This window comes from Amblyraja radiata, chromosome 3 (assembly GCF_010909765.2).
Source record: "Amblyraja radiata isolate CabotCenter1 chromosome 3, sAmbRad1.1.pri, whole genome shotgun sequence".
Classification (NCBI taxonomy): Eukaryota; Metazoa; Chordata; class Chondrichthyes; order Rajiformes; family Rajidae; genus Amblyraja; species Amblyraja radiata.
Genome location: NC_045958.1, coordinates 33,707,974 through 33,731,729, shown reverse-complemented (window position 1 = coordinate 33,731,729; position 23,756 = coordinate 33,707,974). Strand labels below are relative to the sequence as shown.

The 23,756-nt window shown below is 41.9% G+C and overlaps 1 protein-coding gene across 2 annotated transcripts in view; it reads left to right on the top strand.

The window, feature by feature from the left end:
* Positions 1-23,756, top strand: part of trpm6 (transient receptor potential cation channel subfamily M member 6) — a 128,012-nt gene that overhangs the window by 30,872 nt on the left and 73,384 nt on the right. For both annotated transcript variants that reach the window (XR_004411346.1, XM_033017558.1), the window contains exons 14-18: positions 3,558-3,698; positions 11,723-11,857; positions 14,152-14,432; positions 19,335-19,563; positions 23,394-23,549. Coding sequence is in view for 1 of the 2 variants with exons in the window: in XM_033017558.1 (XP_032873449.1) it covers positions 3,558-3,698; positions 11,723-11,857; positions 14,152-14,432; positions 19,335-19,563; positions 23,394-23,549 (942 nt within the window). In the remaining variant the exon portion in view is untranslated. The remainder of the gene's footprint in view (positions 1-3,557; positions 3,699-11,722; positions 11,858-14,151; positions 14,433-19,334; positions 19,564-23,393; positions 23,550-23,756) is intronic.

Below are 23,756 nucleotides of genomic sequence, written 5' to 3'. Positions count from 1 at the left end.
CTCCGAGAGTGTGGAGAGAGATTTAGGCTTAATGAAAGCCTACATCTTTGTTTTAGTTTAATTTTAGAGATGCAACGTGGAAACAGGCCATTCGGCCCACTGAGTCCACACCAGCCAGCAATCACCCGTACACTAGTTCCATCCGACACATTAGGGACAATTTGCAGAAGCCAATTTACCGACAAACCTGCACATCTTTGGAATGTTGGAGGAAACCAGAGGAACTGGAGAAAACCCACACAGTCACAGGGAGAACGTACAAACTCCAGACATGCAGAGACTTGGGTTCAGTCCTGACTGCGGGTGCTGTCTGTACGGAGTATGTACGTTCGCCCCTTGACTACATGGTTTTTCTCCGGGTGCTCCAGTTTCCCCCCACACTCCAAAGACGTTAGGCTAATTGGCATTGTTTAAAAAATATCCCCAGTGTGAAGGATAGTGCTAGTGTACAAGGTGATCGCTGGTAGGTGTGGACTCGGCGGGGCAAAGGGCCCGTTTGTGCCCTGTATCTCTAAACTAAACTAAATTAAAAAGCACCCGTAGTCAGGATTGAACCTAGGTCTCTGGTGCTGTAAAGCAGCAACTCTACCCTGTGCCACTGTGTCGCCATAAATTTATTTCAGGGGTGAAACTGGGAAGGAATTCTTGAGGAAATAGGAGGATATAATTGTTATACCTAACATCCTATTGATGTGTGGACATGGAGGAAAAAAAAGCATTGCTTAAAGCACTTCATGTGCTGGGAATAATGCACAAGGTGCTGGAGTAACTCAACTGGTCAGGCAGATTCAGTGGATGGAACGGACAGGCACCATTTTGGGTCATTCTGGCATTTGCTGGGATACTAGTCAGATAAAACAACAGATCAATATATGAGGAATAAGTCAACAAGAAAGAGGCTATGCCCAGAGGATGTTTGCCCCTTTGGGGAACACCATTTGTAATGTTCCCATTCACTGAAGCTACCTGGGCTGGGGAGAGGGTGTCAGCTCATAGCAAAGTCATACGATCATATGGTCATAAGTGATATGAGCAGAATTATCTGACTAGTATCCCAGCAAATGCCAGAATGAGAGTTATAAAAACTGCACAGAGCATTACAAACGCTCAACTGCCCTCCTTGGATGATATATATATAGGGCCCGATGCTTGCGCCGGGCCACAAACATCAAGCAGGACACATCCCACCCTGCCAACCACCTTTTCACTCTGCTACCCTCTGGGAGGCGATTCAGGTCTCTGAAGGCTCGCACCGGTAGACTAAAAAATAGTTTCTACCCATGTGCGATAAAAGAGCTTAATTCCAACAGAGAACACTGGGGAAGCAAAATGTAATTCCAAGAAATGCAACATTCCTTTAAAATTCTTTTAAAATACTTATTTATTATTTTTACTAATAAGTGTACATATGTGTCAATGGTTGTTGTGTTTGTATTTTTTAACCGGAGGAGATGTAATGGAATTTCGTTGCACAATATTGTGCAATGACAATAAATAGGTATGTTGCAAAGCCTACCTGAAGCGTCGCTGAATATCTGCCGCTGAGGTTGTGCGCGATTTTGGCGACGTTTAGAGGGGGCGGGTTTAAAACGCGATTTTCTCTAAGCTGTTCCAATCGAAAATGTTCAGCCTAGTTAATTATTAACGAAAAATCGCTGATAGACCCCGTCGCAAAAGCTATTATTAGGTTTAAAGGCCTTGAATAATAGTTATAGTAGTTTAAAAATCAATCTCTAAACCCACGACTGCCAGCAACCGCAGGGTCTCATAAAGAAAATAGCAGAAGGTAGGTTGTATATTTTTACATTCAAAAGGGCTTCTAAAGATCCTTTTATACAAAATTTAATATTGCGAGTAGCTCAATTTGGGCCCATTATATCGCGCAGTATTTTTCTCGGCATTTGAGGCACAAATCTACCGCAATGTGAACGTTCTAAACCAGCGCGTTCCACAGGATCCCGCTAGAAAGCTGATTTAAATGGGCATTTATTTACAGCAATTGAACACTGAATTCCTTCCATTTGGCCTATAAATTAATGTAAATGAGATTTTAAAATCATGTTTTATTGTGAATTATTTGTGAATATTATTTGGACATTTAGGCTATTTAAAAATGTTAATCATTTATTAAGAAATGGATAGATGTTGAGATCTAGTAATTGAAGTCTGAAATTAGCTACAATTAGGTAACTAACTAATTATATGCTTTAATTTCAGGTCATCCAAGTAAGATTATTTTATATTTGTTTCAGAATGCTTCAATCTATGATAACTGAAAATTTCATTCAGTTCTCTTAATTTTTAAGAAAGTTATGGGCTTTTGACTGTTCACGATCACAGCTTTTTTGTTATGTCCATAGAAAATCAATAGGGAACAAGATGCTCATTTCCGAGTATGAAAATGGCCATAACTTTTTAAATACTTGAGATATGAAAGTGAATTAGATGTCAAATTAAACTTATTTTTATGCTTTATCTGATGGGATAAATTACAGACTTGATTTTTAAAATCTCAAAATTTTGTAACATTGCTACAATAAACGTATTCATTCATTCATGAGGCCATTCAGCCCATCATGTCTACTCCACCATTCAATCATTGCTGATCTATCTCTCCCTCCTAACCCCAATCTCCTGCCTACTCCTGTGTTCTCCCCATAACCTCTCACACCCTTACTAATCAAGAATCTATTTATCTCTGCCTTAAATATATCCACTGACTTTGGCTCCACAGCCTTCTGTGGCAAAGAATTCCATAGATTCACCACCCTTCTGCGTCTGCCTTCTGTCAGTCAAATGAGCGGACAGACACTACCCCTTGTCTGTGAGATATGACCAGGTGGGTCATATTGATCGCATGTCAAGACTCAACGGCTGGCTCCTGAATGAGGGCGTTTCTAGCTTGAGCCCCAACCCCCCATCTGACAGGAGTAGGTGGAAGCGTAGTGTCCACTGACGTATCCCAGAAGTTACAGTATGTCTTGCTGGTCACAGCAGACTTTGTGGCCTTCCCAATGGACCCCTGCTGAATTTCTGCTGGGGGTTTCTTGCACGCTTGTGCATTTTCAGCCACAGCAAGGTATTCCACTGGGGTTGGGGAGTTGATTGATTGAAAGATACAGCATTGAAACATGCCCTTTGGCCCATGGAATCCAAGCCGACCATATGTCACTCATTCACACTAGGTCTATACCAGGTCTATACTATCTCACTTTCACATCCACTCCCTACTCACTTGGGGTAATTTACAGAGGCCAATTAACCTACATATCCGCATATTTTTGGAATGTGTGTGGCAACCGGAGCACCCAGAGGTAACCCTCGTGGTCGCAGGGAGAACGTGCAAACTCCACACAGACAGCACCCAAGATCAAAATCGGACTCTGGTCTTTGGCACTGTGAGACAGCAGCTCTACCAGCAGCGCCGCTGAGCTGCCATTAAAGTTAAGCAGATCACTTCTACTGTACAGGCAATGAGATGATTGAAGAGAAATTTGCAGCATCAATAAAATTATGCAGATTTTATTGAGAATTTTAATACCGGCTCTTGTTTGCAGAGCAATCTACCACCTGGTTACAAGATTACCTTGATCGATATTGGTTTGGTGTTGGAATATTTGATCGGTGGGGCATACAGAAGCAGCTATACACGGAAATCCTTCAGACTCCTCTATAACAGCCTTTACAGACAGCACAAGGTACGGAAACGGTTAATTAATCCATCACTTTTGTGGGGATGTTCTGTTGTAATAATGTTAGTATCAAATCAATTGATTACTGTTGTGTTAAACAATTTATTTTAGTAACTATGGGTTGGTTCATTCTAGAAGAAGAGAAATAAATTTTATTTAAAAAATATAAAAATATATATAATTTTTTTATAATTTTATAAATTTAACTATTTTTGCTATCAAATTTTTTGACATTTAATCGAACCATTTTTCTAACTATTGTGGAGGGGAAGTGACTTCCTGAATGTTGGTAATGTTCATGTTGACTTTTCTGTCACACTGCAAGTGATAGGTGTGTCAATGTATTTTAATTTACTCATTTGAAATGCATATTTTGGTTTGAATGCATAATTAAAGATTCAGCGTTGAGAGATTACAAATCTGACAATATTACCTGCTTTAATTACAACTATTCCGGAGGATTGTTAATAAATTAGTGATAAAATTAAAGGAGTTTTGTTGTCCTAGGAAAGGGCAATGCGATTCTTTGAATTTGCTTCAAAAGGCAGGAATGGGATGATCACCCATGATCATATTGTGGATGATCACCCATGATCATATTGAATGGTGGTGCTGGCTCGAGGGGCCGAATGGCCTCCTCCTGCACCTATTGTCTATTGTCAGCTACATTGTGGTTGAAGGTTTGCAAATTCTTCTAGTAATTTATTCCATTAGTATTCAGAACTCTCTTAATTGCATATATTCAATTATTAACCCTTCACAAACATGAGAAGTAGAACATTTTGTAAACTCACATCCTCTGAGTAAAGATAATTTTGTCATTTCTGCGCTAGGTAACCAAACAGCCATGACCTTTATTTTGACCCAAGCTTCAAGAATCAGTTTCTCAGTGTTCCTGTGAATTCCTTTCACAGAATGTTACATGTTTCAATGAGATCACCTCCTATTTTTTAAATTCCCAGAGAATATCAATAGTTCCCATTGGAATTGCCCTTTCACCCAAGTACTTAGATAATGTTTTGGATGAAGCTCTTCTCATATGATCTGACCCATCACTCATCAACTCTATATATCTCCCTGGCCTCTTTCAATCATGTACTCATCCACCTAGCTTTGTATTATCAGTAAACTTTAATATATTAAATTCAACCTATTTGACGAAGATTGATATAGATTGTAAGTAGCTGAGGGTCAAACATTGATGCATGTAGCTTTCATAAGTCACATCTTTCTTTTAAAATCTTTTTATTAATTAAAAAAAAATAAAATAAAAAAAGATAAACATAACAGCTATATTGATACATAGTGATCAGGATTACATTAACATGTGTAACCTAAGTATGAATCCAGTGTCAAAATACACGTTGAGTATAACTCTATGTAAATATAGTTAAATGGTTAAAAAAGAACTTGTGTATATAAAAACAAAAACGATAAAAAGAAAAAAAAGGGAAAAAAACAAAACTCCCTAAACTAAAATAAGCAAAACAAAAAAAAACAGAATCTGGGCTGCAAAGAATTACAACAATTTAGATCCCTGTTTGTCGCCAAATCCGTTTCACCGTATAAGGGTAAGAAAATTATTATAACGGTTGAAGAGGGAATAATTTATATTGTGTGAAAATGTTGAGTAAAGCTTCCCCAAGTCCTATCAAATTTAACCAAGGGTTCAACAATGTCACTCCTAATTTTTTCAAAATTTAAACATGATATCGTTTCAGAATACCAATGAAGTGTGGTAGGAGGGTTAGAGTCTTTCCATTTAAATAAAATAGATCTTCTGGCAATTAATGTAGTAAAAGCAATCAACCGATGGGCTGAACAGGACAGATGCATAGAATCTAACATTGATATCCCAAAAATTGCAGTAATAGGATGAGGTTGTAAATCGATACCTAAAACTACAGAAATAGTGTCAAAAATTTATTTCCAATATTATTCCAAAAGTGGGCAAGACCAAAACATGTGAGTCAGCGAAGCCACTTCAGAATTACATCTGTCACAGGTAGGATTTATATGACCATAAAAATGAACTAACTTATCTTTTGACATATGAGCTCTGTGAACCACTTTGAATTGTATCAGAGCGTGTCTTGCACACATTGAAGAGGTGTTAACTAATTGAAGAATCCTCTCCCATTTCTCTATAGGTAAAGACATTTGAAGTTCTCTTTCCCAATCATCCTTAATTTTATCAGATGCACCTATTTGTAATTTCAAAATCAACTCATAAATAGTCGTTATTAAACTTTTCTGATAAGGGTTCAAATGTAAAAAAAATTCCGAGATTTTGTTTTGATGTGGTAACGGAAAAAAAGTGTAGCCTTCAAAAAAATGTCTAGTTTGTAAATATCTTTAAAAATGTGAGTTAGGTAGATTATATTTATTGGAGAGTTGTTCAAAAGACATAAAACAACCGTCCAAAAACAAATCACGAAAAACTGCTAATCCCTTCCTCTTCTATTACAGAAAGGCTTGATCAGTGCTAGAGGGTTGGAAGAAAAAATTAGATATGATAGGACTCAATAAAATAAAATAATTCAATCCAAAAAAATTACGAAATTGAAACCATATTCGCAATGTGTGTCTTATTATTGGGTTAATCGTATATTTATTCAATCTCGTAATTGTGAAAGGTAACGAGGCCCCTAGGATAGAAGCCAATGATAACCCCATGTCACATCTTGCCACTTTGAATATGATAGAGACCCAAAATCAAATTATTAATTATAGTCGTTTAGCTGCAGAGTGATACAGCTTGGATAAAGGCACTTTGATTCACCATTTCCATAACGACCTTTATACTTATCAAAGCTAGTCACATTTAATCACATTTGGTCCTTGGCATTCTATATCTTTGCAATTCTAGTACCTGTCTAGATGTCCATATCAAACTCTTTAAAACCCAATGATGAAAGCTATCAAGTTCCGTGGATTTATTGATTTTTTTGACCCATAGTCAGGATCGAATGCGGGTCTCTAGCACTGTAAAGCAGCAACTCTACCGCTGCGCCACTGTGCCACCTTATGATTACAGTCATTTGATCTATAAAACACTCTCTATTATCTATTGTTATTTGTTGTTCTACATATACTGATTCAACATTCTGATTTTCTATGGTAGACAAAAATGCTGGAGAAACTCAACGGGAGAAACAGCATCTATGGAGCGAAGGAAATAGGCAACGTTTCGGGTCGAGACCCTTCTTCAGACTGATGTGATGGCGGGGGTGCAGGAAGAAGAAAGGAATAGGCGGAGACAGTGGGCTGAGGGAGAGCTGAGAAGGGGAGGAGAAAGCAGGGACTACCTGAAATTAGGGAAGTCAATGTCCATACCACTGGGGTGCAAACTGCCCAAACTGCCATATGAGGTGCTGCTCCTCCAATTTACAGTGGTCCTCACTCTGGCCGTGGAGAAGGCCCAAAACAGAAAGGTTGGATTCGGAATGGGAGGGGGAGTTGAAGTGCTGAGCCACCGGGAGATCAGGTAGGTTAATGCGAATTGAGCGGAGGTGTTGGGCGAAGCGTTCGGCAAGCCTACGCTTGGTCTCACCGATGTAGAGCAGCTGACATTTAGAGCAGCGGATGCAATAGACGATGTTGGAGGAGGTGCAGGTGAACCTCTGCCGCACCTGGAAAGACTGCTTGGGTCCTTGAATGGAGTCAAGGGGGGAGGCAAAGCGACAAGTGTAGCATTTCCTGCGGTTGAAGGGAAAGTGCCAGGAGAGGGGGTGGTTAAGGTGGGAAGGGACAAATTGACCAGGGAGTTACGGAGGGAGTGGTATCTGTGGAAAGCAGACAGGGGAGGAGATGGGAAGATGTGGCCAGTGTTGGGATCCCGTTGGAGGTGGCAAAAATGTCGGAGGATTATTTGTTGTATGTGACGGCTGGTAAGGTGGAAGGTGAGGACAAGGGGGACTCTGCTCTTGTTCCAAGTGGGGGGATGGGGACTGAGAGCAGAGTTACGGGGTATAGAAGAGACCCTGGTGAGAGCCTCATCTATAGTAAAAGAGGGGAACCCCTGTTCCCTGAAGAATGAGGACATCTCCGATGCCCTGGTGTGGAACACTCATCCTGGGTGCAGATGCAGCATAGCCGGAGGAATTGGGAGTAGGGGATGGAGTCCTTACAGGAAGCAGGGTGGGAGGAAGTTTAGTCCAGATAGCCATGGGAGTCAGTAGGTTTATAGTGGATGTCAGTCAGTAGTCTATCACCTGCGATGGAGATAGTGAGGTCTAAAAATGGTAGGGAAATGTCAGAAATGGTCCAGGTGTATTTGAATGTCAGATGGAAGTTAGTGGTGAAATGGATGAAGTCAGTGAGTGTGTGGTGCAGGAGGTAGCACCAATGCAGTCGTCGATGTAGCAGAGGTAGAGTTTGGGGATAGGGCCCTGGTACGCCTCGAACAAAGATTGTTCAACGTATCCTACAAAGAGGCAGGTATAGCTAGGGCCCATGCATGTGCCCATAGCTTTGCCCTGTATTTGGAGGAAATGGGAGGAGTCAAACGAAAAGTTAGTAAGGGTAAGGGCCAGCTCCGCTAGGCGGAGGTGAGTATCAGTAGACGGGGATTGGTTGGTTCTGTAGTCGAGGAAGAAATGGAGGGCTTTAAGACCCTCCTGGTGGGGGATGGAGGTGTGGACATCCATGGTGAAGATAAGGGAATGGGGGCCTAGAAAAGTCCTGGAGTAGACGAAGAGTCTGTGAGGTGTCTTGAACATAGGTAGGGAGGGATTTAACCAGGGGGATAGGATGGAGTCGAGGTATGTGGAAATAAGTTCGGCAGGACATGAACAGGCAGAAACAATGGAGTCAGGTTTGTGGATTTTGGGGAGAAGGTAAAATCTGATTTTCTATGCTATGAACTCTTTGAGTTTGCATTTATTTATAGGTTGACCTACCTTTTATATTTTGTTTTCTAAAAGAGAATTACTTCGCACCTAATGACGTGACCCTGTTACCACAGTCTACTGGAGTAGGCTGGCAGTCACTCGAGCTTGATTTAACATTTACTAAGGTTATAATGGATTGGAGAGGGGAAGAATAGAAGCAGGAGTGAATGCAACATAGGGGGAAGTGGCTTGCAAGAGAAATGGTTAAGCAGAGTGTAAAGGGGAAAGAGTGGGAGAAGTAGAAGAGTTGTTGAAGTTGTTGAGTCCTGAAAGGAACAAAAACATCGTTTGTTAAAGTGCCAGTGATGGATGAAGTGAAGCTGTGCACCAGAACAGAGTAATTCTGTGCTGTTTGTCAAGAACATAAATGTGTATTAAAAGCTTCCAGCTGCCTGAGAATGTGATTTTCCAGCCCACAGTCAATCTAATCTTTAATTGGACTCTTCAGGTTTTTATCTTGCACTAAACGTTATTGCCTTTATCCTCTATCTGTAAACTGTGGGCGGCATGGAGGCAATCATGTATAGTCTTTTCACTGACTAGATAACGCACAACAAAAAAGCTTTTCACTGTACCTCGGTACATGCAACAATAATAATGAATTAAACTAAATTAACTTCCTTGAAGTTCAGTTCTACATTATTCCAATGAAACACAATGTAAGCTGAAGACATGTGTAGCACAGTGGCACAACGGTAAAGTTGCGGCCTTACAGAGCCAGAGCCTCAGGTTCGATCCTGACCATGGGTGCTGTCTGTGCTGCGTTTGTGCATTCTCCTTGTGAATGCGGGGGGGTTTCCCTGGGTGCTCTGGTCTCCTCACACATTCCAAAGACGTGCATATTTGTAGGTTAATTATTATTTTTATTTTTTTTAATCGTCCCATGAGTATAGAATAGAACCAGTGTACAGGTAATCACTTGTTGGTGCGGTCTCAGTTGGCTGAAGGGCCTGTTTGCATGCTGCATCTCTAAACATGGCATTTCATCTTCCACAAATGGATCGTAGCTGAATTCAACAACTTCAGAGAATCAATCTTTCCTGTTTATATCGGAATTAACCAGTATTAACTCTGGTTTTCTCTACCACAGGTGTAATGCCTGATATGTTGAGCATTTTCAGCATTGCCAGTTTTATTTAATATTTCCTGCATCTTAGTTTTGATTCTTCAGTTTATACCTATTAATGTAAATCCTACACTGTAAATGGATTGATGTGTTGTCTTTCTGCTGACTGGTTAGCATGCAACAAAAGCTTTTCACTGTACCTCGGTACACGTGACAATAAACTAAACTGAATTACCATCCACTGTTTTCTTCCACTTTATTTCTCTCTTACTTTCTTCCTGTTTTCATTCATCTTCTACTTACAGTTTTGATTAATGAGGCATAATCATCCTCTCACACCTAGTACCCACCACTTGCATCATGCAGTCTCTTTTCACAGACATTTGATGTTCTCTCCATCCTTCCTCTAACAAAAAAAAACTCTGTACACCCATCACCAGATGTTGCCCGACCTGCTGAGCATTCTCTATTTGGAAACATTTTCCAAACTCTCAAACCTTGTTATTAACACTTTTCCAAACGCTCAAATATTTAACAGCAAACTAAATTAACAATTCAAAAGAGTGAGTTTATAAATAAGACTTGAAATGATTTGAAAAGTCTTTTAAAATTGTCAAACATTTTAAAAGCTACTGCCTGAGGGTGTCAGACCATCCTCTTGAACTGATATCGTGAGTATGAAAACGCTCCTTGCAAAACCTGTGGGCAGGTCAAGAATCAAGAGTGTTTTTTTTATCATATGTCCCAAATAGAATAATGAAATTCTTACTTGCAGCAACAAAACAGAATATGTAAACATAGTAAACAATGTAGTAAAGACAAAGTTAATTGTGTATGTATATACAGTATATATGGCTTGAATGTAATCATGTGTAGTCTTTACTTTGTTTGGATAGCACACAAATAAAAGCTTTTCACTGTATCTCGGTGTTCATAGGAAGATAAACTAAACTAATATATACACATACATGCATACATACACATAAAAACGCTAATGGGCCTGTCCCACTTAGGCGATTTTTCAGCGGACTGCCGGCGACTGTCATGCACACACAAACACATCACTTCCTACAACAGCCTGTTATGCAGGCGGGGGACAGGGCAAGCGGGGGAGCGCTGTCTAAATAGTTCACAGAGTGCAAAGTCAAGGTGATGCGGACACACACTGCGATGAACAGGAAGGTTGGCGCTGTAATTAAAACGGCTAAAGCACAGTGTACGGTAAGTCCCTTAAAGTGGTGGGGGGAGGGGGTGGGGGGAGGGGAGAAGGGGAGAGAAGGAGTGGAGACAACTTTTCTGAAGCCAGAGATAAACGGCTGTGAAGCTCGGCGGACATTTAACATTACCGGTCGGATATCCTTGGTTCTGAAAACTACTGCTTACCTTTTTTTTCCCCAATGAGCCAATGAAATTCACCCGTCAGCACCGGCACCAATCTACGAGAACCTCCGAGAATCTTCGACCTCATTAGGAACCCATTAGGACCTGATGACCCACCTACGGCTCGAGAATTCTCGCTACTCTCCATGGCGGCTTCATTCTGGTCGCCGCTAATTTTTCAACATATTGAAAAATTTGCAGCGACCATAATGAGGCTGTGACTAGTCCCCAGAATGCGGGAACTCGTCGCGACCATGAAGGCGACTCCCCGGCAACCCCCCGCGAACATGTGGCGACTGCATCGTCTCCTGCAGTCGCCTAAAAAGTCGCCTAAGTGGGACAGGCCCATTAGTCAAGTTCATTGACCTCCTTAATTTGAATTCAAACTTGGATTGCAACTCGCAACATTGAATCTAAGTGTCCACTTCAGCATTTTCCCCTTAGTCTACTGACTAAGGAGACTCAACCTCCTGACTGGCAATGGTATCAGTTTTGTGAGGAAATCACTGTGAATATCTGTTTATTCTCTCATCATTCCTACCTCCCAATCTGCAGATGGGACTTACAACGTATTCATATGTAAGGATAGGCTTTTAATTTTTCTTCATTAAATTACGTGGAAGTAATATAATCATGAATATTGTCAGTTTATTTGCAGAAACATTACTAATACACACTAATATTTTCCATAGCGAGTTGACCGGATTGGTGTAACCAGTTTCACTCAAAGCTGGAACCTGAACAGAGAACAAGCTTCCAGAATGGGCAGTGGTGAGCAGAGGCTACACTCCCAGTTCATTCGAACAGCCCAACCATACAAACGCAAGGTACAACGTTCTATAATTATACTTCGAAGCATGCTATGGAGTGTGTTTGTGTTGAAGATGTAAATCTTCTCCAATCGTAAATAAGCACCTCAAGATCATAATATTCAGGATATCTTTTAATTTATTTATTGTCTTAAGTTTAAATCTTGATGTAGGTCATATAATGGGTAATTGAGAAAGTTATTAGCTCCGACAAAATGTTCGGTGACATTTTACCACATAAACAAAAGCTGTAAAGAGATTTTTGTGTTCTTGACAATTTTGACTGATTTCATTGGTTCTTTGTAAAACTTAACAAAGCTCTGCTTTACGGAAATGTTTGTTGTCAATTTGGCCACTCCTGTGAATTTAGTACACCTTTTTGTTTAGTTTAGAGATACAATGTGGAAATAGGCCCACGTGCCCGCGCCAACCAGCGGTCACCCATATGCCAGTTCAATCCTACACACTAGGGACAAATTACAGAAGCCAGATAACCTGTAAAGTGGAACACCCAGAGAAAACCCACATGGTCACAGGAAAAACGTACAAATTCCGTACAGACAGCACCTATAGTCAGGATCTAACCCGGGTCTCTAGCGTTGTAAGGCAGCAACTTTACCGCTGCGCCACTGTGCCACCCTCAAATGTTACGATATCTAAAAATGTGGTCGCTCGTCGAATGCAGTTCAAACCCTACTAGTGTTCATAATGCTTTTATGAAATACAAAAACAGATATCAATAGTTAAATCATTGTGGATACATCAACATTTTGATCGTTTACACTTCCTTATCTCTGTAACTCCCATTCCCCTGACGCTCAGTCTGTAGAAGGGTCTTGACCACGAAACGTCACCTAATCGTTCTATCCAGAGATGCTGCCTGTCCCGCTGAGTTGCTCCAGCATTTTGTGTCTATCAACATTTGTCTGTTATACTTCCTTGAATTCATGTAAAGTGCTGTATTGGACTAGTGTTAATTAGCTGTAAATGTCCTGAATGCAATTCAGGAGTTGCGGAGGGGCTCTGTTATTAGCCCCTCCGCAACTGCTTGCTTGACAAGGCTCTTGCTCGGCAAGGCTCCTCATCAGCAACATGTTTTTCTGAAGCTGGCCCTATAGTTTTCCACCTGTTTCAACCTGTTGGGATATTAAATCTATGGATAGTGCATGAATTTTCATTGGGCCAGTGAGCTGCTTCTTGCATATGGCAGTTCACTGTGGCCTCTAATGAAATGGGCTGGAATTGGGTAGTGATAAATTGGGCTCGCATGGTGGCGCAGCGGTAAAGTTGCTGCCTTGCAGTGCCAGGGACCTGAGTTCAATCCTGATTACAGGAGCTGTCTGTATGGAGTATGTATCTTCTCCCTGTGACCACCTGCGTTCTCCTTGGGTGCTCAAATTTCTTCCCCCACTCCAAAGACATACAGGTTTGTAGGCTAATTGGCTCCCGTAAAATTGTAAATTGTCCCTTGTGTGTAGGATAGTGCTAGTGTAAGGGGATCGCTGGTCGGCGTAGCCACGGTGGGCCGAAGGACCTGTTTCCATGCTGTATCTCTAGTGTCTAAAGTGTACAGACACCTACAAAAAATTGTCTGGGGCCTAATTGCATTTGAACCTCTGTCCACCCAGAACATGAAGGGCCAGCTGAAGGGAAACAGTGCCTAATTATTGTTTTAAGCACTGCCTCGAGAAGCCCAATAACTTGGATGCTTGTGTGAAGTATGTGATTGGAATACTGGAAGGGGAAATCAATCCTGGGCCATTCCTGGGCCCTGATTTTGGATTTGCACGGTGAAACATTGGAAAATTTTGGACAAGCTTGCAGCGGTCAAAAAAAGAAAAGAACTCATGTACTTAATGAGCAGCTGACCAGTGCTGCAATCATACAACTGAGATTGCATTGTTATAAATCACCATTGTTATTAATTGCCGCTGATCTTGAATTAAAAAGCAGGTTGGAAATAGAGAGGACAAATTTTTATTACTGGGCAATTGAACAACAGGAAAACATCTATGAGTTTCATTCCAAATGGAATAGTGTTCTCTACAGAAATCCTGCCACATCTTTTGGTTAGTTTAGTTTAACAGGATCAGAAACTCTGATTAATCACTTTTTTTTAAACTTCAGGATAACCAGAACTTAACAGGGATCCAGAATTTACACAGTACTTCAACTGTGTCCTTACTAACAGCTGAACTCATTCGCTGAGTTTCTCCAGCATTTTTGTCTACCTTCGATTTTTCCAGCATCTGCAGTTCTTTCTTAAACTTGCTGATCTTTATTTATTGTCGCTGCCATGTTGACTTTTACAGGATAAATCTGTTTCGCTTTGTAAGTCAAAAAAGAAGCAAAAGGATGATCTAAGATTTTCAGAGGATCACGATTCTGCAGGCTTCATTTACCCCTATAATGACCTGCTGGTGTGGGCGGTGCTGATGAAACGGCAGCGGATGGCCTTGTTCTTCTGGCAACATGGTGAAGAAGCCACGGCAAAGGCATTGGTGGCCTGCAAACTGTACAGAGCAATGGCTCATGAGGCTAAGCAGAGTACCATGATGGAGGATACCTCAGAACAGCTAAAGCAATATTCCAAGTAAGATTATTTACTTTTACTTTCATCTTTAACAGCTTTAATGATTGACTACGCTATCTAGAGCCTCCCCTCAGCTGACGTGTGATAGCACTGGGATAACACAAGTTCCTTCTTGTATTCCTTCATCTTAATTCATAGCAAATTTCATTGAATTAGTTGAGTTGAGTTTAGTTTATTGTCATGTGTACCGAGGTAAAGTTTTTCACTGTAACTCAGTACAAGTGACAATAAACTAAACTCAACTCAGCTAATGCACTGAAATGGCTATGAATTAAGATGAAGATCCAGAAGGAACTTGCAAAGTCTCAGTGGTATCTCTCGTCGGAGGCTGAGGGAGACCTAATAGAAACACATAAAATGAAAGGCACAGATAGGGTAGTCTATCAAGCACATGGGACTCTGTCTCACTGTCTCCTATGGTAGAAATATCAATGTACAGAGGGCATAGCTTTATGGTGAAAGGGACAAAGTTTCAAGGAGAAGTGCGGGGCAAGTTTTTTGCGCAGAAGGTGGTGGGTGACCGGAACGCACAGTTGGGGGTGGTAGTGGATACAATAGTGATGTTTAAGAAGCTTTCAGATAGACATGCAGATATGCAGGGAATGGGGGGAACATGATCATGTGCAGGCAGAGGAGGTTAGTTTAGCTTGGGATCATGTTCGGAGCAGACATGGTGGATGAAGGGCCTGCTCCTGTGCTGATTTTTTCTAAGTTCTATGTTCCATGTGTTGCCCCCATAATTGCTCACAGATTTGAGGTTCCTGCACGATTGCGCAAATCTTAAATAGACTGGATGAGCTCCACAATGAACTCTTTCTCCTCTGTGCTTGGCTGTTGTTCTCCATCTCAAGCCCAGTGATGGAGCACAAGCTCACTGGGGTTCCTCTGTGATTGTTAAATTTGCAACAGCTGGGAACATAATTTTATCCCCCCAAATATCAGCATCCTAGTTAGGTTAACAGAAAAAATTAAACAAACGGCTGGAGAAATTCACAGAGTCGAGCAACATTTGTGGGGGGAGGGGGGGGGGGGAGAAATTGCCAAGGTTTTTGGTCAGGACCCTGCACCAGGACAGATTATCCAAATGCAATTTCTTGACCCGAAACATTGACAGTTTCATTACCCCATGAACAGATGCTGTTCTACTCCCAGAGTTCCTCTAGCAGTTTGTTTTTTTTGGTCCAGATTCCAGCATCTGCAGTCCCTTGCCTCCTCAGAGTTAGTTTATGTCCCATCTGAAATAAATAAAATACTTGGATTTTATTTGTGTAGGAAGGAACTGCAGATAGACTGAATATTGACACAAAATGCTGGAGTAACTCAGCGGGGTTCGATCCTGACTATGGGTCCTGATTGTATGGAGTTTGTACGTTTTCCCAGTGACCATGTGGGTTTTCTCCCGGTGCTCCAGTTTTCAACACTTCAAAGACATTCAGGTTTCTAGGTTAATTGGCTAAAAAATGTAAATTGTCCCAAGTGTATAGTAGGATAGTGCTAGTGCATGGGGTCATCGCTGGTCGGCGTAGACCCAGTGGGCCGAAGGGCTTGTTTCCGTGCTGTATCTCTAAATGCCAAAAAGTCTGAAAAACACTGATTTTAACAAATACCAGGAAAGACTGACCCACTCTTAATTGAATGGTGCATGTTTAACATTACGCCTCAATCTAATATCTTAACTCAATAATGGCACCTCTGCTCCTGAAGTGCCACTAAAATGCTCTTGAGTTCAACGTGAACACATAATCTTTGGTCTTAACTACAGTAGATGAAGGGCACTGATACCTTGACCTAATATTTCTGGTGTTACTGCAGTTCTTCTGATGAAATTACAAGAGAAGGGGCCGCACAGTGGCACAGCTGGTAGAGCTGCTGCCTCACAGCTCCAGAGTCCCGGGTTCAATCCCATCTTTTCCATGTGGAAATAAACTAAACTGAACTAATAAAAAGGAACTGCAGATGCAGGTTTATATCAAAGATTGACAAAAAATGCTCGAGCAACTCGAGGATCAGGAACATCTCTGGAGAAAATGGATAGAAACATAGAAACATAGAAAATAGGTGCAGGAGGAGGCCATTCGGACCTTCGAGCCAGTACTGCCATTCATTGTGATCATGGGTGATCGTCCCCAATCAATAACCCGTGTCTGCCTTCTCCCCATATCCCTTGATTCCACCATAGAGCCCTAGAGCTCTATCTAACTCTCTCTTAAATCCATCCAGTGACTTGGCCTCCACTGCCCTCTGTGGCAAGGAATTCCACAAATTCACAACTCTCTGGGTGAAAAGGTTTTTTCTCACCTCAGTCTTAAATAGCTTCCCCTTTTTTCTAAGACTGTGGCCCCTGGTTCTGGACTCGCCCAACATTAGGAACATTTTTCCTGCATCTAGCTTGTCCAGTCCTTTTATAATTTTATATGTTTCTATAAGATCCCCCCTCATCCTTCTAAACTTCAGTGATTACAAGCCTAGTCTATTCAATCTTTCCTCATATGACAGTCCCACCATCCCAGGGATCAATCTTGTGAACCTACGCTGCACTGTCTCAATCACAAGGATGTCCTTCCTCAAATTAGGAGACCAAAACTGTACACAATACTCCAGATGTGGCCTTACCAGAACCCTATACAACTGTTGAAGAAGCCCTATACAACTGCAGAAGATAGGTGACGATTCAGGTAGGGACCATTCTTCAGCTTTGAGGGATGGAGATTAGCTGAAGTCCCAACCTAAAACGTCACCTATCCATTTTCTCCAGAGATTCTGCATGACCTGTTGAATTACAGCAGCATCCTGTGCCTATCTTCAGAAAGTAACATTACCAGTTTCTTGCCCTTTTTTTTAGTCAATGCTTCGAATTAGAATGCAAAGGCCATACAGCTGGAGCACGATAGTTTGCTTGCTGTTTTTGTGTCATTGTTTCCTAGTTTGTTTCCTCATTTGAATTCAAAGTGACCATTCAGTTCTGAACCCCTAGGATCCCTTGGGTTAGTTCAGAGCTGGAGAAGGCTTGCCCTTCAGTCACTCCTGTTTGGGAGCCAGGATGCTCCATGGAAGGAAGCAGAGGGTGATGATGGAAGGTTGCTTCTCAGACTCGATGTGTGTGACTAGTGGTGTGCCTCAGGGTTCGGTGCTGGGCCCGTTACTGTTTGTCATCTACATCAATGATTTGGATGAGAACATACGGGGCAAGATTAGCAAGTTTGCTGATGATACAAAAGTTAGTGCTTTTGCAGGCAGTGAAGATGGTTGTGAATGATTGCAGCAGGATCTGGATTGATTGGCCAGGTGGGCGGGGGAATGGTTGATGGAATTTAATACAGAGAAGTATGAGGAGCATTTTGGGATGTCGAACAAGGGCAGGACCTACACAGTAAATGCTAGGCCTCTGGGTAGTGTTGTAGAGCAGAGGGATCCAGGTGTACAGGTGCACGGTTCCTTGAAGGTCGAGTCGCAGGTAGACAGGGTGGTCAAAAAGGCTTTTGGCACTTTGGCCTTCATCATTCAGAGTATTGAGTATAGAAGTTGGGAGGTCATGTTGCAGTTGTATAAGATGTTGTGGGCACCATGTTATAGGAAAGATATTCAGTTCTGGCCACCATGTTATAGGAAAGATATTGTCAAGCTTGAAAGAGTTCAGAAAAGATTTACGAGGATGTGGTCAGGACTAGAGGGTGTGAGCTACAGTGAGAGGTTGGGTAGGCTGGGTCTCTACTCCATGGAGCGCAGGAGGATAAGGGGTGATCATATAAAGGTGAATCATATAAAGATCATGAGAGGAATAGATCGGGTAGATGCACAGAGTCTTTTGCCCAGAGTACGGGAATCGAGGACTAGAAGACATAGGTTCAAGGTGAAGGGGAAAAGATTTGATAGGAATCCGAGGGATAACTTTTTCACACAAAGGGTGGTGGGTGTATGGAACAAGCTGCCAGAGGAGGTAGTTGAGGTTGGGACTATCCCATAGTTTAAGAAACAGTCAGACAGGTACATGGATAGGACAGGTTTGAAGGGATATGGACCAAGCGCAGGCAAGTGGAACTAGTGTAGCTGGGACATTGTTGGTCGGTGTGCGCGAGTTGGGTCGAAGGGCCTGTTTCCACACTGTATCACTCTATGACTCTAAGTGGAAAGAAGGGTCTCGACCCGAAACATCACCCATTCCTTCTCTCCAGATGTGTCTATCTTCAGTTTAAACCAGCAAATGCTGTTCCATCCGACACAAGTAGAAATGACGTTGTCTTGCAGCTCCAGGCTGAGCTCCAGCTGACAGGAAAAACCTAAAATGTCAGAATAGGATTAAAATCGTGAGACGGGTGACTTGGGTTTTCGCACCTGCTGGTTGTTAGGAAGTAAGTGCGCCAGCATAATTTTAGAGATACAGTTCGGAAACAGGACCTTCAGCCCACTGAGTTTGCACCGACCAGCGATCTCCCTGTACACCAGCACTATCCTACACACTAGAGACAATTTACAATTTTACCAAAGCCACTTAATCTACAAACCTGAACGATTTTGGAATGTATGAGGAATCCGGAACACCCAGAGAAAACCCAAGCGGTCATGTGGAGAACGTGCAAGCTCTGTACAGACAGCACCCGTGGTCACAATTGACCCAGGGTCTCTGGCGCTGTAAGACAGCAACTCTACCACTGTGCTACCATGCCAGCATATTAAACATCATCCACACTGCAAAGCATTCAGAGAATCCTTGTCCATCTTGTGATGTCTTGCACACTCTGCTTATTTCAAATAACATTCATGGCAATATTGCTAAAAATGCATGAAATGTGTTATGCTAATTTTTTTCTAAAGACTGCATTGCTTTTCAGAGAAGCAAATATTTTAATTGTTACAATGAAATTACATTATTTGCTTTCATGTGTGAATGTCTTTACCTGTTAGGGAATTCGGCCAACTTGCTGTGGATGTTTTAGACCAAGCATTTAAACAGAATGAGCGGATGGCCATGAAGTTGCTGACCTACGAGCTGAAGAACTGGAGCAACTCCACTTGTCTGAAGCTGGCCGTGTCATCAGGCCTTCGGCCCTTTGTTTCCCACACATGCACTCAAATGCTCCTAACTGACATCTGGATGGGACGCCTGAATATGAGGAAAAACTCATGGTTTAAGGTAAAGATTGCTCTTTATGCCTAGTCTTGTGCCTTGTGGACTCGAAGAAGTCCACCATGTTGTTAAAATAGCCTAATTTTGATATTAACCCAGAGGACTGTTGGGTGGTACACTGGCACAATGGCGGAGTTGTCACCTTACAGCTCCAGAGACCCAGGTTCAATCCTGACTACGGGTGCTGTCTGAACCGAGTTTGTACGTTTTCCTTGTGACTGTGTGGGTTTTCTCTGACTGCTCTGATTTCCTCCCACACTCCAAAGACGTACAGGTTTGTAGGTTATTTGGTTTTGGTAAGGTGTATAAATTGTCCCTAATGTGTGCAGGTTAGTGTATGGTTGATCGAATTTCGCTGCTCACTGCATGGGCTGAAGGACCTGTTTTTGCGCTGTCTAAAGTCTAAAGACTCCAAGAGACTGTCATATAATGTTCAAGAACTTATTTCGTTTCTAAAGGTGCTTTAGTTACACTCCATATTTTACCTTGTGTAGAAACTAATCTGTCATTTTTTTCATCCAGGACAATGCTTCTAATTGAGTCTGATAAAACATTGGGAATTTTCCAATCGTTTTTATACACAGTATTTACTTGTGAAGAATGTCTATAGCAGCTTCTTCCTCAGTATTTCACCTTTATTTTTCTTATATTATCAAAGTCACACAGCATGGAAAGAGGGCCTTTGGCCCAACTTGCCACGTTGATCAAGATGCCCCATCTTTCGCCACCTCCAACGTGACCCCACCACTCGCCACATCTTCCCATTTCCCCCCGTGTCTGCTTTCCGCAAAGACCGCTCCCTCCGTAACTCCCTGGTCAATTCTTCCCTTCCCACCCGCACCACCCCCTCCCCGGGCACTTTCCCTTGCAAGAGATGCTACACGTGTCGCCTTACCTTCCCCCCTCAACTCCTTTCAAGGACCCAAGCAGTGGTTCCAGGTGCGACAGAGGTTCACCTGCACCTCCTCCAATCTCATCTATTGCATCCGCTGCTCTAGATGTCAGCTGATCTACATCGGTGAGACCAAGCGTAGGCTTGGCGATCGTTTCGACGAACACCTCCGCTCGGTCCGCAATAACCAACCTGATCTCCCTGTGGCTCAGCACTTCAACTCCCCCTCCCATTCCGAATCTGACCTTTCTGTCCTGGGCCTCCTCCATTGCCAGAGTGAGCACCACCGGAAACTGGAGGAGCAGCACCTCATATTCCGCTTGGGCAGTCTGCATCCCAATGGCCTGAAGATTGACTTTTCCAATTTCCGGTAGCCCTTGCTGTCTCCTCCCCTTCTCAGCTCTCTCCTCAGCCCTCTGGCTCATCCTCTTCCTTTCTTCTTCCCGCCCCCTCCACCCTGCATCAGTCTGAAGAAGGGTTTCGGCCTGAAACGTTGCCTATTTCCTACACTCCATAGATGCTGCCGCACCCGCTGAGTTTCTCCAGCATTTTTGTCTACCTTCGAATTTCCAGCATCTGCAGTTCCTTCTTGAACATCTACTCTAGTCTTGCCAGCCTGCATTTGGCCTATATCCCTCTAAACCTTTCTTATCCATGTACCTATCCAAATGTCTTTTACCATTTGGATGTCATCCATTTTGCTGAGTTTACTTAAATATTTATGCATAACTATCGTGATAAGTTTTAAGCAATTTTGTGTACCTTGGTTTCTCACATTGTTCCAAATCAGAGGTCCCATACCTTGGAACCTGATAATTACTGATGACCTAAACTATTCTGCCATGTTATTTCTCCCACCCTGTCTGTTTAATACTTGGGTGGCCATTGTTTTTAAACAAATGTTGAATCATGGGATTGTGTCCTTGATTCAAGAGTTTGAGCATCTAAAATGATCAAAAGGTCTAAACCCATCCAAAAGCAAAGTCAAATCCAATAAATCACAGTGGGAGCTGATGAGCTGGCTGGAAATGGTGAGAGATTCATTATCACACTCAAGATTTGTTCAGACTAGAGAAGGTGCAGAAGGGATTTACACATGTTGCCAGGGCTGAGAAGTTGTAGCTATGAGGAAAGATTTGAAAGGACACGGTTAATTTCTTTGGAACTGAGGAGGTTGAGGGGTACAAGTACCTCGACATTTATTTTAGAAGTTTAAAGAGATACAGCATGTCAATGAATACTGTAACAAACTTCTACAAATGGATTTGTGTGGCAATTTCAATGCAATGGAATGCAACAGGCTGCAGAGGGTAGTGGGCTTAGCCCAATCCATCACAGGCATAGTCCTGCCTACCATCAAAGCCATCTATATGAAGTGCTCCCTCAAGAAAGCATTATCCACCCTCCAGACCCAGCCTTTTCCCATTGCTACCATTGGGCATGAGATACGGAAGGTTGAAGTCCCACACCACCAGGTTCAGGAACAGCTACTTTCCTGCAACCACCTACACAAGCCTAATTCTACCTCAGCAAAGGAACACTGCATGTACCTCTTGCACTATTATGGATGTTTACCAATTGAATTTTTGCGTCTTTTTATTTTCGTTGTTTTGTAGAATTTATGTGTAACATATGTATAATTTATATATAATGTATGTTTTTGTGTGTTGTCTGAGTCTATGTGCGTATGTTGCTGCTGCACGCAGGATTTTCCTTGTATCAGTTCCTCACCATGTGCCAACAAACTCAACTTGACTTAATGCCGGGGAGCTTAGACAGATTAAATGGGAAAGACTGTTTCCCTTAGCTGAGGGGTTTAGAAAAAAAGTGGCATGGATGTAAATATGGATGAAGTAGGATTAAAGAAGAAGAAATACCTTCTCACTGCCTGAAAGGATGGTAGAGGCAGAAACTCTTATCACATTGAAAAGCACTTGAAGAGTCATAGCCTTCGAGGCCACCGACCTTGTGTTGGAAAGCAGAATATGTTTGGGTAGTTCATCTTTTATCCAGTGAGGGCATAATGAGCTGAATGGTCGCCTTTTGTGATGTGTTTTTCTGTGATTCGATGATTGTGTGCTGCTATTAGAATGCAAATTAGTCAATTGGAATTAAAGTCACACAATAGCTGAGTGATTCCACTGATGCACTTCAGAATGTTAAACTCACATAGATTTTTGGTTACTTTGTGATTCTTCTGGCAGATGCTTTTATGATGGTCCGTAGTTTATGTAAGCATATATGCTTTATGTTAATTAAAATATTGTGGTTTGTGATCTGAACCACTATTGTGTTCAAGGAGATAACTTTTTATAGACTTTTTATGTAACTTTTTATAGATAACTTTTTATAGGGTGGTGGATGTATGGAACTAGCTGCCACAGGAGGTAGTTGAAGTTGGGACTATCCCATCATTTAAGAAACAGTTAGACAGGTACATGGATAGGACAGATTTGGAGGGATATGGACCTAGCGCAGGCAGGTGGGACTAGTGTATCTGGGACATTGTTGGCTGATGTGGGCAAGTTTCCACACTGTATCACTCTATGTCTATGACTCTGTGACTCTATGACTACGTGATATTGTTTTAAATGTTAATATTGAAATGGTAATGAGATTTTATACTCAATAAGATAGGTTAAATGGCCTCTAGATATGTTGCTTCAGTTTGTTAAATCAGTAAACTATTAACATTTACTATACATTTAATGATAAAAAAAATTAACGATTGAATGTAAATATCCCCAACATGCAAAATGTGTTATTTTTATCTGTGATATTGATGATGTTCCTGCTTTCACAAAGGTTAGCTGTACTCCAACAAAGCTGACAATACCGATTTATCAAATAAAGAGTACATTCCAGTAACTATGGGTTTGATGGCAAGCTATGCAGGGGTTATTTTGTAATTTCATGCTTCTAATGTGACTTATTTAATTGCCAGGTCATCCTGAGCATTCTTCTGCCTCCCAGCATTCTGATGTTGGAGTTTAAGAGCAGGGCTGAAATGTCCCACATCCCCCAGTCTCAGGAATCGCACCAGTTCGCTCGGCAGTACAGTTTTCAAAACTCCAATTCTGGCAAGGATGAACAGCCTCCTGTAAGTTAGTGGGTTAACTTCACCTTGGCTTTGAATTTCTGTTGTGTTGTATCGAACTTTGCTACTCATTTTAACTGTTATTAACAAACCATTGCAAAATATTGTAGAATTTCAAGCTCCATACACATCCAGTGTAGCCATTTCGTATTGGTTGAAAAACGTTATGTTGGAATCCATTCTTACCCCAAAAGTGGTCGTGCCTCTAAT